General features: G+C 40.7%; 1 protein-coding gene across 9 annotated transcripts in view; it reads right to left on the bottom strand.

The window, feature by feature from the left end:
* The window catches only part of PLEKHM3 (pleckstrin homology domain containing M3), a 150,090-nt gene that overhangs the window by 63,176 nt on the left and 71,453 nt on the right, over window positions 1-15,461 (bottom strand). For 3 of the 9 annotated variants that reach the window (XM_017834449.1, XM_017834430.1, XM_017834439.1), the window contains exon 8: window positions 1-4,395. This exon is cut by the window's left edge and continues 1,429 nt beyond it. The exons of 5 other annotated variants lie outside the window; for them this stretch is intronic. In XM_017834449.1, coding sequence (XP_017689938.1) covers window positions 4,218-4,395 — 178 coding nt within the window. In that variant the 3' untranslated portion in view covers window positions 1-4,217. The remainder of the gene's footprint in view (window positions 4,396-15,461) is intronic. One more of the 9 variants, XM_017834500.1, reaches the window with a different exon arrangement.

The following is a 15,461-nucleotide window of genomic DNA, read 5'->3' as shown; positions in this document are numbered from 1 at the left end:
ACAGATCCACAGTAAGCTGCAATCCAGGCAGTGACTTTGGGAAGCCTGCTAAACTTGGTTGCTACAGGGAAAAAGCAAAATTCAACTGTGCAGCTTCCCCATTTCATTGTAAACAAATATCCTCTGCTTTTTTAAAAAAATCATTCAGGGCATTATCATCAATCCCTTATAATACATCATACACACCATCCTGATTATTAGAGAAGCCTTGACAAGAGGAGCTCTAGAAGTACCCTGATGATTCGCTCCTAACAGGGCCATCAGAGCCTGTGGAGTACTGTGAAAAACTTGAGTTCCTCACCAAAAAGTACCTTTCCTCACAACTGCCAATTCCTATTATCCCAGCAGTGAGCCCTATTGGTATGTGCCAGCCAGGATATTTTGTCACATCACAAACCCATTACTTTCCACAACCTAAGAAAAAAAAAGGCAAGAGAAAGATTTCTACACAAGAAATACAAGTTTCTGTTTTTACAGGTTGATAATATAAAAAAGCTGGAGTTTGCATACCCTTCTTCCCATTAAAGGAAAGGTAGACGGTCAGGGTAAAGAGGAAAAGAAACTTGAATAAGGATCTCTATAGTGTCCTAGATTAAAATAATCTTAGACTAACAAATATAAGTACCTGTAGAGTGTGAAGCTATAGTCCACTGCAGTGAAGCATCCTATTTCTACACTGATTACAAGTTTTATACAAAGCAAAAGCAGTAACTGGATTACAGATCAATTCCTCCTCGGTCAGCTATGAAAGCATCTTCTCTTTGAAGGAGACAAACAGCACATTTTATTCTTGACTCACAATGAAATGGCATTGTTCAAATTTATTTCATGCATGGGTAGGACAATACTAGAAGTACCAATACATAATTTAACTGGGGTGGGGGGGCAAGAGAGTAGTGCAATCTACAAAGACCCCAAGAACTTTTCCAGCCAATGCTCATCCAGAAGTCTGCAGAGCAGAGCCACGTGCAGGCTGTGGGCTGCAGGGTGGGTAGAGTAGCAGTGGGGACCAGCACACAGCACTGTTAGTACAGCAGAGACAACCATGCACAGGTACAGCATCGTCTGAAACCCAAACCATCTACAGAACCCCAGGCTGAGTGTCCTGCTTGCAGATGGCTCTTCCAAGAAAATGTCCCTTTTAAAGCCGGGTCTTTTGAGAGTTAATAATGTGAGCAGTAATTTCAATTTATTCTTTTGCCTTGCAGTCCTGAAAAATTAATAGGGCTTCTTCCTACTGCATCGGCACCTTCTGAGGGCAGGATCAAGCCTTCCATTATGCTTACAAAAAGCAGGGACAAAAGACTTTGTCTTACCCATTTATATAGAATAACATTTTTTGGATAGGAGCTGGGCATCCCTGAGAGGACAGCATCTTCCACATTATGGTCTGCTCCTATAGCTACCATGAAGCCATATTATTTTTCCAAAGTAGAAATGAATGTGTATTCATTTTAGGAACCTAGCAGCTGGTTTACAACAACATTGGATTTTAAAGCAATTAATCTCAGCTGTATTGTACAGTATCCTTTTACACAGTGCTCTGGGCACTGACAGCATATTGTAACAACATGCTTTTGCTCTTTATCATTAGTAATGGCAGTGGTTTCAGGTTCATGACTAATTCTAGCAGTTTTGCCAACATCAAACTTTTTTTTTATTCTCTGTAACTCTGTTAGCAAAGAAACTGTTCTGTAATACCTGTACAAACCCAGAGCAACACCAATGCTGTCTATGTTTTTATTCCAGAATTCAGTTCCAATACCTAACCACACACACAACTGGTAATTTGGAGATCAGGACATCTGTCAAAGTAACTAATAGTTTGCAATGTCTGAACCTTGATTCCTTGACTCGATATGGTTTTTGACAGTGCACACAAGCAGCCTTCTCTAAACTGAGCTGGACATGAACCAGCAATGTAAGGTATCTTAAATACCAGAGCATGATGATGATATGAAAAACATTTTCATTTTTTCTTTAACCACCTAACATTATGTCCACAGATAATTCAAAAGAGTACCTGCCAGCTTCTGACAGTTTCAGAGCTACTGGCTTTGCCACAGGACTAGTTGTAGTGACACATGCTGAGAAACGTGGGAGCGTACTGTTTATTCAGCCAGTACCAGTGCAGTTCCTGTTTGCATGACTAATTCCACAATACTTCCCCAGTGTTTGCATTTCTGAACACGCAGGGAATTCTTCAAGTGGGAATGGATTTGCAAGGAACATTACACCTTTAAAGGTGATAGCCAAAAGCAACTCATTTCACATAAGGAACAGTGAGCCCAGACGAGATACCACGGTGTACGGGAAGTATTAATTTTAGTGACAAAGGTGCATGATTCACCAGGTTTATTAAACATGGGAATCCTTACAGTACTTTGCCAAAACACAGAAAACCCCTCACTTCCTTCCAAAGAATCCCACTGAGAGAAGGACTTCTGGAAAAGAAAGGCACTGGTTGTCTAATGTATACAAGATATAAACATGCTTCTATATATATAGTAGTTGCACTCAATCTGAGAAAGCTCAGATTCAGCTACTTTTTCTTTGACTGGAGGCTGGAAAAGGTAACCACTTATAGTCCAGTACAAGGCAACTCGCTGTAGCATTTTACTTTTTAACGTAAGCACGATGTACCCTGTTCTTTTATTTAAAATACTTCAGCGATTAGTGAGATGCTTCGATGATCAAGACTGCTTTTCTGCCTTGAATACAACAGTCTGAAGATTATATAGGAAGCAAAGATCAGTATTTCACACTTTCACAAACCTGTATGAGAGGAGAGGAAAAATACATGCAACTGGCTTTTTTCATCTGAAACTGTATTTGCTTTCTGTATATAGATGTGTGTGTGTATATATGTGACTGCTTTCATATGTATATAATACACACATCACTGCAGGGTGTGGAAAAAGAGTTAAGAACGTGGACTGGAGGGAGGACAATCTCTAACTGCTCACTGGAGGCGAACTCACAATGAATTAAACATATTGCCAGCGATATGACACACATCTCCCCAGTTAAATCCATCATGTACTTCCCTTTCACAATAGAATTCACTGTGGTTAATACTTCCTGTGTTCCAGGTGTGTGGAGTAGAATCATACCTCAAGGAACTTCGCTCTCCACCACTGAAGTCATTACAGAAGCATAAAATGCCTTGAAGCTCAAAGAGAATGCAGGACATAAGTTGCATATGAAAACAGCAAAGTAGTGTTTCACAACTTTGGAGGAATTTTCTAACTACGATGGGCAAGACGACTTTCCTGACTATCAGTTTATCAGGTTCAGGTTAGAAAAACATTTAAAATAAACTTCATGAAATAAAAAGAAAACCAATGTGGGCACTTAAAATGCCTTAAGTGTGAAACTAGAAGGAGGTCAGAGCCAACATCATGTTACTGGAGATGAGGACATGGCCTTCCACAGATTAAGAATAACGAGCGTAAAACTGCACAGACTTCAGTGACTGAGCTTAACCAATATAGCCAGCCTGAACAAAAGCGTAGGAAGTCCCCTGCTTATTTGAATATGAAATAGTTCACTGGGGTGGTTATGAATATATAAACATAAATTAAGGAATTCTGCGTCTTATGTTTGTAAGCACCTCCAATAAGGTTTGATGGGAGATCCTTTTCTTTCCTTGGCAAGCAGATCCTTTAAAATGTAAATGCACTGGCCTTTCAAAATAGTTCTCTGAAAACATGAGGAAATGGAACCACATGTCTGTATCAGGAGGAGACAGTGGATTTAAAGTAATTCCTGCTCTACTGGGTTCTGTGAAACATCCCATCAGACCCTCTGCCAAGGCTACTAATAAATAAATAATACACATAAATAAGTTGATGATTCAGCAATTTTAAACGAAAAACATAAAAAATAATGTGGTCATGGCGGCAAATATTTTCTGCCTTGAGAAAAAGTCTTCTCCAGAGGTGGAAAAGAAAGTCAGGTGCTTAATTACCTAGACCTAAAGCATTTCAGGTAAACCACATTTTGTATGAGAGCTAGTGGCTGGACTTCAATGCAGTTTAGCCATTGGTATTTCAAAGCTGACAAGGCTTTATAGCCAATTTGGCAGCTGTTATTCACAGATGAAGAAGGTCAGATAATACTTTTCGAAAAAATTTCTGCCTGGCTAAGCTGAGAATTTGCTTAAGCTGGCAGCTGGGAAAGGGATTCTCTTCAGGTTGGTCCCAGTCTTAAGGAACTCATGTGTTCTGGTATGACAATTCAAACATGTTGCAAGACTCTTCAAAGTTCTCGTCCATATTCAGTTGCCTCCAGAAGGATTTCTGCTTCTTCTGCAATTCTTTACGCACACACCTGGGGCACGGTACAGCCTTCACTTTGCACTCAGAATGGAAGACAGCACCACAGCTTTCACACCTGCAAACACAAATCAGTGTCAAAATTGAATCACAAAATAGGACCACAGCATGCAATGGGCTTCATGTGGACTATAGGCAGCAGACATTCCTTGAAACCATTCTGGTAGCTCGAAGAGCATTATGTTTCAAAAGAGTGGCTTTGTAAAAGACACTTTGTATGCCCACACCTCTGCTGGTGTAAAGGTACTCAGGACCAATAAAATAAGTTGACTTGAATCCATCTGCAGTTGCTGAGAATCTGTTCCAGCACTTCTGCTTCACGGATAGAAATTTTTAGAAGGATTAATACTTTTCTTCTTAGTAAAAGATGTATCACAGAATAGACATCAACTTCGTTTTATGCAAAACAAGCTTGTTGCTTTGGTTTATAAATGAAGAGTTACAATATTATTTTCCAATAAGATATATTTCAGCATTTGCAGAAACAGATTCTGTGATTTGCAACAGCCACAATATGACATTTTCCTCATTGAAGTTCCAGTGGTCAGCTGTCCTGGAAAGAGTGAAAAACAGTCCACTTCAACAGCAGGAGAAGTTGTCATTTCACAAAGTAAAATTTGAAACAGAGGTAGGTGATATTGTCTGTTCTGTGTCCTGTGGAAGATTGGACTACATCAACACAATTATAGCTTCTGGCATTCAAAGCTGTGTTATTCTGTTCTCAAATGTGACATTGAGACTTCAAACAAATCAGCTGCTCAAACAAGATGACTGGATTACTTTTGGGGCACTGTGAGGCAATGGACATTATGTCACAGCACATCAAGCCCCGTTTCCAGATGGCTGTGGAGCAATGAAACATCTGGTGATCATGAATGGGTACAACTAAAGAGTTGGACATTCTCAGCCTTTAAATGCAAGTAACTATCTGTAGTAATGAGTTAAGTCGCTGCAGCTTTGTAGTCGAAATAAAAACTAAAAGGATGACAGTGTCAGAGGTAAAAAGTTTTAGATTCCAGTTGGATAATCAAATAATAAAAGCAACAAAACATCAAACTTTAGAGCAATCCTGAAATACAAATGAGGGGGGGTCATCCTGGTGATTCTGTGGGACATCTTGCAATGCCCTGCACTTTTCCTTCTCGCAGCTATTGTAGTCAAATTACTATATGAGAATCCAAATGTCCATTGTTATAACCTTAGTGGGGTTTTTGGTTTGCTTGCTTTGAACTTATTTCTCACAGAAATAAGGTTCTTGTCTTCAAGACTGTGAAGAAAAATTGAAAATGTGAGGAAAAATTGAAAACATGAAGAAACAAACCCCAAATACTGAGAAGCCATGAGGCAAACTGCAGTACTTGGCATGTGGTCTGCCAATACTAAGTCCGTGAGCTAACACAACCCCTTAGCTGTATTGGCTGTGTCTGCATCTCACCTGGAACTTTCTAAAACCGTTCCTGATCTGGCTGCACTTGAAGTTTTATGCACAAGTCCAAACATGGCCTAAATTTTAGTAACTGCAGAGCTTTGAGAAGGCTATGCAGAGATTTAGAGAGGTACATTTCTAGCTAGCATAAACTGATAAAACTCAACAAGCAAGAAAAGGAAGGTGAAAGAGGCTAATGCATCTATTAGCTTCCATGCTCTTGTGCAGTAAAACTTGATTGTCACATTTCTAAGTACAGTTATGGAGCCTAAATCTGGTTTTGAATCAAGAAACTAGCTTACACAGAGATATTTATAATTTTTGTGCTCAGAGAGTGTATGTTATGGCCCTGATCCACTGAAGCACATGCATAGGACTCATATCCCAGTGATTTCCTTGGGATTACTTATCTGCCTCCAAAAAAGGCTTTGCTTACATGCTTTGCTGGTTTGGGATCCACAGGAACATTAGTGGATGAGGAAGAGACAGAAGACAGCAGTGTCTTTAAAACTTTACACCACTCCGACCTGATACTAATGGTGATTTTATCAAGCTAATTCTCCCTTGTTAGTCAGCAATTTACAGTGCCCTGGAAGTTGCTAGAGGGTAATGATTGATGAGGAGTGTAATTTTGTGCTCTTGCATTGCCACTCCCCGTGCTAGCCCAATATTTCTCCACAGCACGCATGGAAGTGACAAAACCTATCAGAAATTGCTGCTGAAATGGATGGAGCAGAATGAGAGAGGAGCCAGCACACCTGCCCTCTCAAGTCAAAGGCCATCAGCAGAGCAAACAAAGACTGATGGTGTTTAAATTAATATGAATTCGTTTTTCAGAAATGAGCTCAGTGGAAAAATTAACAAACTTCTTTCACATCCCTCAGAATCAAAAGAGAGAAAAAAAATGTATGAACTGTTATTTATCAGAGCTGGTGCAATAGCTGAGGCTCTGACCAGGACCCCACATGGCCAGGCACCCAGTAGAGGCAGCACAAACAGCCAGCCCTGGATCTCACAGTACTGGCAGCCACTGTTGCCATTGTCACTCCATTCTGGTGCCCCCACCCCGACTGCTGCTCTGAAGAACTATTTTCTGCCTTCTCTGGTGAAGGCTGATGTACTCCCAGCCCCAGTCAAGGTGTGCAGATGACAACAAAGCAGCAGACTGGAGGAAAGGTGCTCTGCGTTGGAAAACAAAGTTGTCTCTCGCTCTCCATAGAGACACACAGAGAGCATACCTGCATCAGCACGCCTGTATCCCCCCCTCCACTGCCAAAGGAAGTGAGTCACCAGGGGAGGGGGGTAATGCTGACCTTGCTCTGCCTTTGTGCAAATGGCAAGCTACTCCCTTTAGGTGATGGAGCTATACTACTCCAAGCCATCTACAGCTTTGCTTTTCATCATATCAAATACAGTCAGTCTTAACGGCCCTGGAATGTCAACTGGTTGACCATTTCTAATCTCACTGCAAGAAATTCTCCAGTGATACCAAAACCCCTATCAACTTTATATTCCTTCTTAGAATATTACAAACAGAGTGCTTCTTAGTCTCCACATTGAGATTCACAGGGGTTTTTTACTGTTGTTTTCAAGCCTCAGTATTCCAAAATTATTTTATTTCTCTGGAGAAATAAAATATATTTTGTAGCCTATAAAAGGCTCACTTAATAGTTCACTACACTTACTTATCTTTCCCTTAACCCTTGTTGTTGTCATAGGTAATTCACAGTTCAGGTATTATTTCTGACTCCTGACTTCTTCTTTGTCTAGAGGCCAAAAAGTCCCTGCATCTTTTGTGAGAATTCTATACACCTCTGATAATAAGCTGATGAGCTCGTAGCCATTCAGGCCTTTCATGTTTCCTTCTTTAATGAATGATATTGTGATACTGCACATTAATAGCATCTTCCTATTTTTCAAACAGTATTTGAAGAATTAGTGAACATTGCACGTTGTTTTCATACAGACTTGAGTCTTCTAAGAAGGCAGCTGAAATAGATTCCTCTCTATTTTGGTGTTTTCTTTTTTTTTTTTTCTCTTTCCTGACCTAACTCAATTTCTGTTGAGACTTATGTTTTAAGGATGTTCTACTTGTTTGAACACCAGAGTAACAAAAATGCAGAGAATTATTCAATCCTCTAAATAATTTCTATTACACTGGAAAGCATAAGAGAAAGGGCAAAGCTGTCCACAGCCAGACAGGCATTATAATGCTCTTATTATTATCATTACTAGTTACAAAAGAAAAGCCTTTCTACATTAAAAGCATATAATCATTCCTTGTATGCTGAGGAAGTGCTGATGTTAGTATCTTCCATCAAGTCTGGGCATTTGAAATATATACATAACAATATTTTGTAAATTGAATTCTGGCATGTTCTTTTCATGCTTTCTATGTATGTTTCTCAGGATTATGGCTCAAGTAATTCTAGATGCTGCACAACCAATTGATCATACTCATATTTCTCCTCTGTACTGTACCACCATGTAAGTGCCCATGGGCAGGATCAGGTGCCCAAAGAGAGGGGTGCAACACAAAGAAGCTTCAAAGACCTTTCACCTTTCACCAAAGCAGGGATGATCAACAGATGGCCAAGGATGTCATCTGAAAGACAGGATTTTTGTCTCCTAGGAACGTTACCTGTTGACAGACTGACCAGTGTGACTGTGTTTGGATGAAGCTACTGAGACTAACAAGGTTTATTAGGACACCTTCGGTACCATGCGCATGGGCTGTACCTGCCTGGCTTCCAAACACCAATTAGGGAATCAAAGCAGCTCATAGTTATGCTGCTCATTCCTGAAATGAACAAACAGTGAATGGCAAATACAGCACCATTCCTACCTCACAAATGAGAAGCGAGAGGTGAACTGGCTTGCTCAAGGTCAGGCACAAGCTCTTAGCAGAGCTGAGGAGGGCAAAGAGCTCCCCTGTCTCACTGCAGTGCCATATTCACCCACCACCCTTTCTCTTGTAATTTTATATATTAACTTTCATTTTTTCATTTAAAAAAACCACTCGCTTTGTGCCAGACTTTGCACACATTGGTCAAGCAAGTAATCCCTTGAAATTAATTTCAGTAATCAAATCCCTTCACTGACTAGAACTCTTTAGTGTTTTCTTTCCTTCCATGCAGAGTAAAAGCAAGATAAAATGGTGGTGTTCATTCATTTTCCTTAGAGGATTCTAAACATTCATCAGGCATCCAAAATACCGAAATACCTCTAACTTGGCTATTAAAAAACCCCAAAAAGAGCAAGCCACAGTAGCTGAAGTAAGCCTTGCCTAGGGATTCCAGCGTGATCACCATCCCACACTATGCACGTGTGCCTGTCTGCAAGTATTTCTGAATTGCTCAGCTGTGAATATCGCAGACGTGCCCTTCAAAACTCTCAGAGACTTTAGCAGAACACAAAGAAAAGGAAAATGGACTATCCTGTGTTCACTTACAACACAAAAAAAGCCCCAAAGGCAATCAATGCCTGACACACACGTGCACAGTATTATTCCAGTTGCCTAGGAACCAATGCAAGGAGCCTGGCTAGGGAGGGACGCCCACGTAGTAAATGAATGGAAGCAAGTTGGCACTAATATGACATTGATTTGTCCCTATAAGGAGCTTGTGAAGATAATGCCTTGTATGACACATGGTCTTTACCAGACACGGTTGTGGGGTTTTTTTAATATACTATACTTTAAAACTGTTAATACTTCAGACTTGCTTTTGAAAACTTTGCCTCTGAAGATTAAACAAAAAAGGGCCCACTACCCAGTCCCTCAAATTATTATATATCTGAAATTCCCTCTAAATTCAGTGTTCAAGGAACCAGCAGTGATTCAAAGCACAATCACAGTTTTCCTTTCCATACACCTGTTCATCAGGAGGGGTTACCCTTGATAAGCCAGCAGAGCCTGAAGACACTCCTCATTTATAATGGCATGGCTGGGTCCTGGGCTGGCCCCGGAGGATGCAGAAACAATGGAAAGAGCTGTAATTGTGAAGCATTGGCGCAGCTCATGTGCTGGGGGAACCAACGCAGAGGGGTGAGCTGGTTATAGACAGCAGCCAGCAAGGGGTGTACAGTGACCTCCGGCCTGCACTGATGGGGCTCCCCAGCTACAGCAGCCATGGCTTGCACTCTAGAACAGCTGCAGGGGCCAGCCTAAACACAGCCTGACACGACATCTATTAACACCACCACCACTGCTGCTTTAATAATGCCACCCCAGGGTGGCTGAACAACACACTACCCAGTGTCCCTGCATGAAAACTGCCGGACCAGGGTCTGCTCCTTTTTACCCAGCACAGGTTAGACTGAGGTGCTGGAGAAGCACTCCAGGCATAGGGAGGATGAGTGAATAAGCCCCTATCTTGGCTCATCCGTCTGTGCTGTCTCTTGCCCCTCATCCTGTCATGCCAGCACCCACTGCTAAGGTCAATTGCATCCAGGGGATGTGCAAAGCAGACAGAGATTTATTAAAGCCTCACAAGTGAGAAGAAAAGCGGGCAGCTCACTGGAGGGGAGGGAAAACCACCAGTGCTGCACCAGTGGAGGGGATCTTCAATGTCAACTTCTCCATTGCTACCTCCAGAGAAACCCCAGAGCAGGTCTTCATTTTGGGTGCTCAAAGAACAATTTGCTACAGGCCACGGCTGAACAAGAACAGCTTGAATTAACCACGTGCTCTTCTCCCGTGTGTAGTGGGTTTGTGTAGCTAAATAACTACACAGTTGTGTACACAGGCTGAGGTACTGCACTGCAGCATGGCAGCAGGGTCAAGCAGGAACAACGGGAACTGCAGCTCCCAGACCCCTTTTTGCAGAGCTGCGTCACTCCTGATCAAGGAAGGAAGCGTGTCCCCAGCTTCTCCCCAGCTGTGGCTTCCAGGATTTATGCCATACTTATCTACATATATTTCCATATTTTTATCCAAGCAGGAGAACTAAGGACTGACTGTTGACCTCAGCACTGTGCTTTGCTAGTTGTTTAAGCTCAGAGATCCCAAGCCAAGTAATGTGGCCTGTAAACAGCAGTTCCCAAGAAATCAATAAAGGGACATAAAAATCAGTATTAAAACTCTTAAGCTGAAAGTCATGCAATTACACTTCAGTCAGTGAAGCTAACTTACTTTGGAAAGGGGAAAAGCCCTACATATGATAGATCCATTACCTGTAAACCACTGGAGAGGCTGAAAAGCCACAGAGATTCACATGTTTACATTACTCAGGCATATATTCTCTGCCTCTGCTAGCTGCCACATCAAGAACTGGACTTTGCCCCTCTACCTCTCCTGTTATTAATGAATTCACATTCACAAAGTGGTGGTTGAAGATCTAAAAGCAATACTATTAACAGTAATATTAACATACTGCCCTCAACTATTATAATTTGTTTGCATGATTCTATTATTTTGCATTTTTCTGTCAGCCTCAAGTCTAAAAATCCCACGACTAAGCCAGGATTTTGCTTTCAATAAAAGAGAAAGGCAAAGGCAACCAGACTTCATAACTCTGCATTAATGCTGAAGACATGTCTACCTGGACCCAAGATGGAAAAAAGAAACTTAACATATAAAGAAATAAATACATAAACAACAAATTCCCAAGGTAATCTTAGAATTTCTGAGCACTTAAGAATTGACAGTGTTTGCTTTCATGAGCTAAAAAGCAATTGAAAAGCTGTCACCTGGTCTACAAGGAACCATATTTGGGAGATGGAGAAGTCTATCTTAAAAGGGGAATTTGCATGAGAAAGGAGGAGAAAGAATTAAAAGGTCTTGACTGGCAAGATGGAAATATCTAGAGTGAGGAAGAAGGCACAGCAGGGAAGCTGCAAAATAGAAACTGTAAACAAGATGGTTGCCATGCCCAGCCAGGGGAGAAGAGCATAAGGAAGCACTGCAGAGACCTTCGTACTTGAAATAAGTATCTGCCTTTAGACTGAATGTTCGACTTAAAATACACTCTGACATGAGGCAGGAAAAACCAACCTCTGAAGCTAATTCAGTTGCCAAACACAATGCTTGATGAAAAAGCCAGTATATTTTATCACTTTCTTTTTACATATTCCAGATAACATTACTGTGCTACGCTGCACAAATAAAAATAAGATTATGTGGGCCAGAAAATTTTGACCCGTTTTGACATATTCGGCTGAAATTAAATTACCAAGAGAACATCTACTTAGACGCCTATGTTTCTTTAAAGAAAGTGCTGAGCAGATCACTTCAGGGTGCTTTGAACCAACTACCAACATCTGATTAGCTAAAAAAGTAGGTACTAAACCACTAGCACAACTCAGGTGAACTGGGCTTGGGGAAAGGCTTTCTAGCATAAGACAAACTAATCAAAGCAAGAGGGAAAATGACATACTTTGAGTGATGCCTTTGGCCTGTGCCAAGGTACTTCCTGGAAATGCTCTATTTCAGTCTCTCCACCTAATATTTATCTTTAACGTTCTCCCAATTGCTCAAAGCTGCTTCTGTCCAGTGACAAAGCATTCATAACACAGAGAGCTGTAACCTTGCAAAGACTTGGGCATGCACAGCCTCAGAGCCTTTAGTAAGACTTGTCACTATGTGCAAAGTTAAGTACATTCATAGGTCTTATCAGGATGGTGGCCAAAGATTATAGAGGCATCCAAGCTGGTTGATACAGTCAAGCCTGTTCTGTGGCACGTCTATTTTAAACTTGGGCCTTCTGGTTTGTATCTTAAAAGGTCTACACGTCTTAACTGATCTGCAGAACAAATTAACTTAGCAAAGTGAAAACAGTTTAGCCTTGATAAATGAATACGAACACAAAAATGAATACGAACACAAAAGAGTGACTCTCCATGGTTCACGTACATCCACAGTCAGCACATAAAAGGCAAGGAATGGACTAAATTGTTCTTAACCAAGCAAGTAGCTTTACCAGCAAAACACAACAAATTGCCTGTAAAAGTAGTCACTAGGATGACAACACTCAGACAAGACCAAAACTTTATTAACTGGGTAACACATAATAATCTCAATCAGAACTATAATTGCTTAATTATCTAATGGGACAGAAAATACTTCTTAATGAGCTTTTATCCTCATTCCAAAGATAATTTTCTCAGTATTCTTTAAGATTTAAAACTTGTTAAAAATTGGTTTAAGTTGTAAAACAAAACCAGCCATATATTATAGACAACAGTGCCACTACACAGACCTTGTCTTTTTACTTCTGTTGTTTTGTTTTTTGGTTTTAATTTTAGGATGAAGAAACAAAAACTTTTCACCACATTAATGAAGAATAAGCAATATGAGAACAACTTGAGGGGAAGTGCCTGGTTGCTAACTAATGGGCAAGGATAGTTCTAATAAGCCCATTTAGAGCCAAGGATATTTAAAGTCATTTCACAACACTTGTAAATATAAAATAAGTGATATAATAGAACAATTTTATATGTTTATTCGCTAAATTTAAGCCCAGGGCAAATTTAGTCCCAGAAATAAATAGAAGGTAGATGCTCGTAGATGTTCGTTTAAGTTGCCAGGGCTGCAGCAAAAGCAGAGCTGTGGGAGTTTACATTAGTTGGCAATTTGCTCCGTGAAATGTGCAATTAACTCAGGAGGTTTTAAATATAGTTCTCATGATTTAAAGGCCTTCCAATAGATGGTGAAATTGTGAAATTTAGAAAAAACCCTGATTAAGATTTATATAAATATGGGTAAGACAGAAAAGAGGGAAATGGAGGACCAAAGAATCAACCTGACTGGAAGAGACATCAAAAACATGGGACAATTTTTAAGAAACTGTTTAACTACCGAGTCATAGCTTTCATTAAGATCTCTGCAGAATGGCCACCTCCCAAGAAAAGCCACAGAAAGGAAATATCATTAGAAAGCTTATGACTTTGTGAGCCCACCCTTACATTCAAGGCAGCAAACTCTTGCTGTATTGTTGAGCAGGATGTAAAGAGCCTGCCAAGCACAGCCCACAGACCCGCTAATTAAATGAACTGATTGTGTTTGTTTTGGAACCGTTTGCCAACAAAGGAATGTGTCACACTGATTAGTGAGAGAAGGGTATGTAATATATGTGTATTCAAGCCCTGAGGAGTGCATAACCCAGGTATTCACTCTGTTTGCCCAAGGACTGACAAAAATGACTCAAGCAAATAACCAGACCAAAGAGAAACTCCAGCCCTCAAGAGGGGCCCTCTTTTTCTCTCAGCTGCATCTATCTAAAGAAGACCCATCCTTCATAAATTCCTACTGAAGACTGATCCAGAAACTCCTGAGAATATTTTGGAGAGAAACAGTCTCTTCACCTCAAAGCTGACCTAAGAGATTATGAAGATGAAAAGTTAACAGCCAAGAGAACCACCTTGGAATTGCACTGACCACTCTGACAGCTGTCACTCTTCTCTCTAAAGAGCAGGAAAGGTCAGGGAGGTAGCCAGAAAAACAAATGCCACCTCAACACAGACATACACACACACTCTCCATACAAGCAGGCTTCACTTTTCAAATATTCAGCAAAGAGCTGAAGTCTGCAAAATCTGTCACGCACCCACTTTTGAATATTTCTAACCCTACAGCCCAGTTTGCTGGTAGAGTTAATAGCATGCTCAAAAGTGAACAAGCATCATTTAAAAGCAAGGAAAAACTGTCTTCAGAACTCAACTGCTCTTCCCTCCTTAACTCAGCAGCTTCAGCTGGGGTACTTTGGCAGTCTACTATTGAGCACAAAATGTGAATACTATGCTGTAGACAGCAATTCCAGAAAACCAGGATGGAGAAAGGGAGTTGTAGTCAATTCTCACTGTACATTCAGGACTCAGAGTAGTACAACTAAATCACAAATCTGAGCTGTTTACTCAGAGCTCTGTACGACACTTAATTGGCAAGGAAAGCTGAACACGTCACCAGAATTTTCAGGTATAATTGCAAGTCTTCACATGAACCTTTTGCAGCTTGCCATTCCATCTGCCACAGGTTACTCTGTACGTTACCTGTTTCTAATTAGCCTCCTCACCCTACACCTGTCTTAGGTCAGCACACCTACCTCAGAAACCTCCCTCATCTTCAAGAGACAGAAGCAAACACAAAACCCCTCTACCTGGCATTCTCCCTCACTGCTTTGCAGCTGATGCAGCTGCACAGTAAAACATACAAACTCCTCTGTTGGCATAACTTGTCTCCAGAGCAAAAATATGGAACAGAAATAATCTGCTTAGTTTCACATAGTACACGTGCACACACGAGTAGTAATGAGATAAGAAAACTAACGCAGAAGGCAAATGGAAAATGCTGGGGAAAAAAACAAGGTCTAGTGATAAGGAGTACAAAAGGAGTAAGCAGGATGATCTCTGACAAAATCAGAAAGAGAAATATTGGAAAACCTGTCATGCTGATTGTGTTTTAATTAAAATCATTAACAAAGGCTGCTGTCTTTGGCATGACATGAACCACAACTTCACATTTGTGAAACATGAACAAAAGTCCTTTCTGGCTTCTAATTCACATAAAAGCAGGAACTAGAGCAGCTTCTGTTGGCTTGCACTGCTGACAAATACTATTTGATTCCAGAAGGTTTTAAACTCTGTAATTGCAAGGTATGTCTGATCTCAGCTGAAGGGCGGGACCCAATAATTTTTCTGGGAACAAAAATCCCCCAGACAAATCAAATTCTAAAGTAAACCTGTCTTCCCAAATGTTCTTACAC

This window comes from Lepidothrix coronata, unplaced genomic scaffold (genome assembly GCF_001604755.1).
Source record: "Lepidothrix coronata isolate B3197 unplaced genomic scaffold, Lepidothrix_coronata-1.0 Scaffold7, whole genome shotgun sequence".
NCBI classification, from domain to species: Eukaryota; Metazoa; Chordata; class Aves; order Passeriformes; family Pipridae; genus Lepidothrix; species Lepidothrix coronata.
Note: the sequence above shows the minus strand (reverse complement) of the source record. Positions and strands in the feature narration are given on the sequence as shown.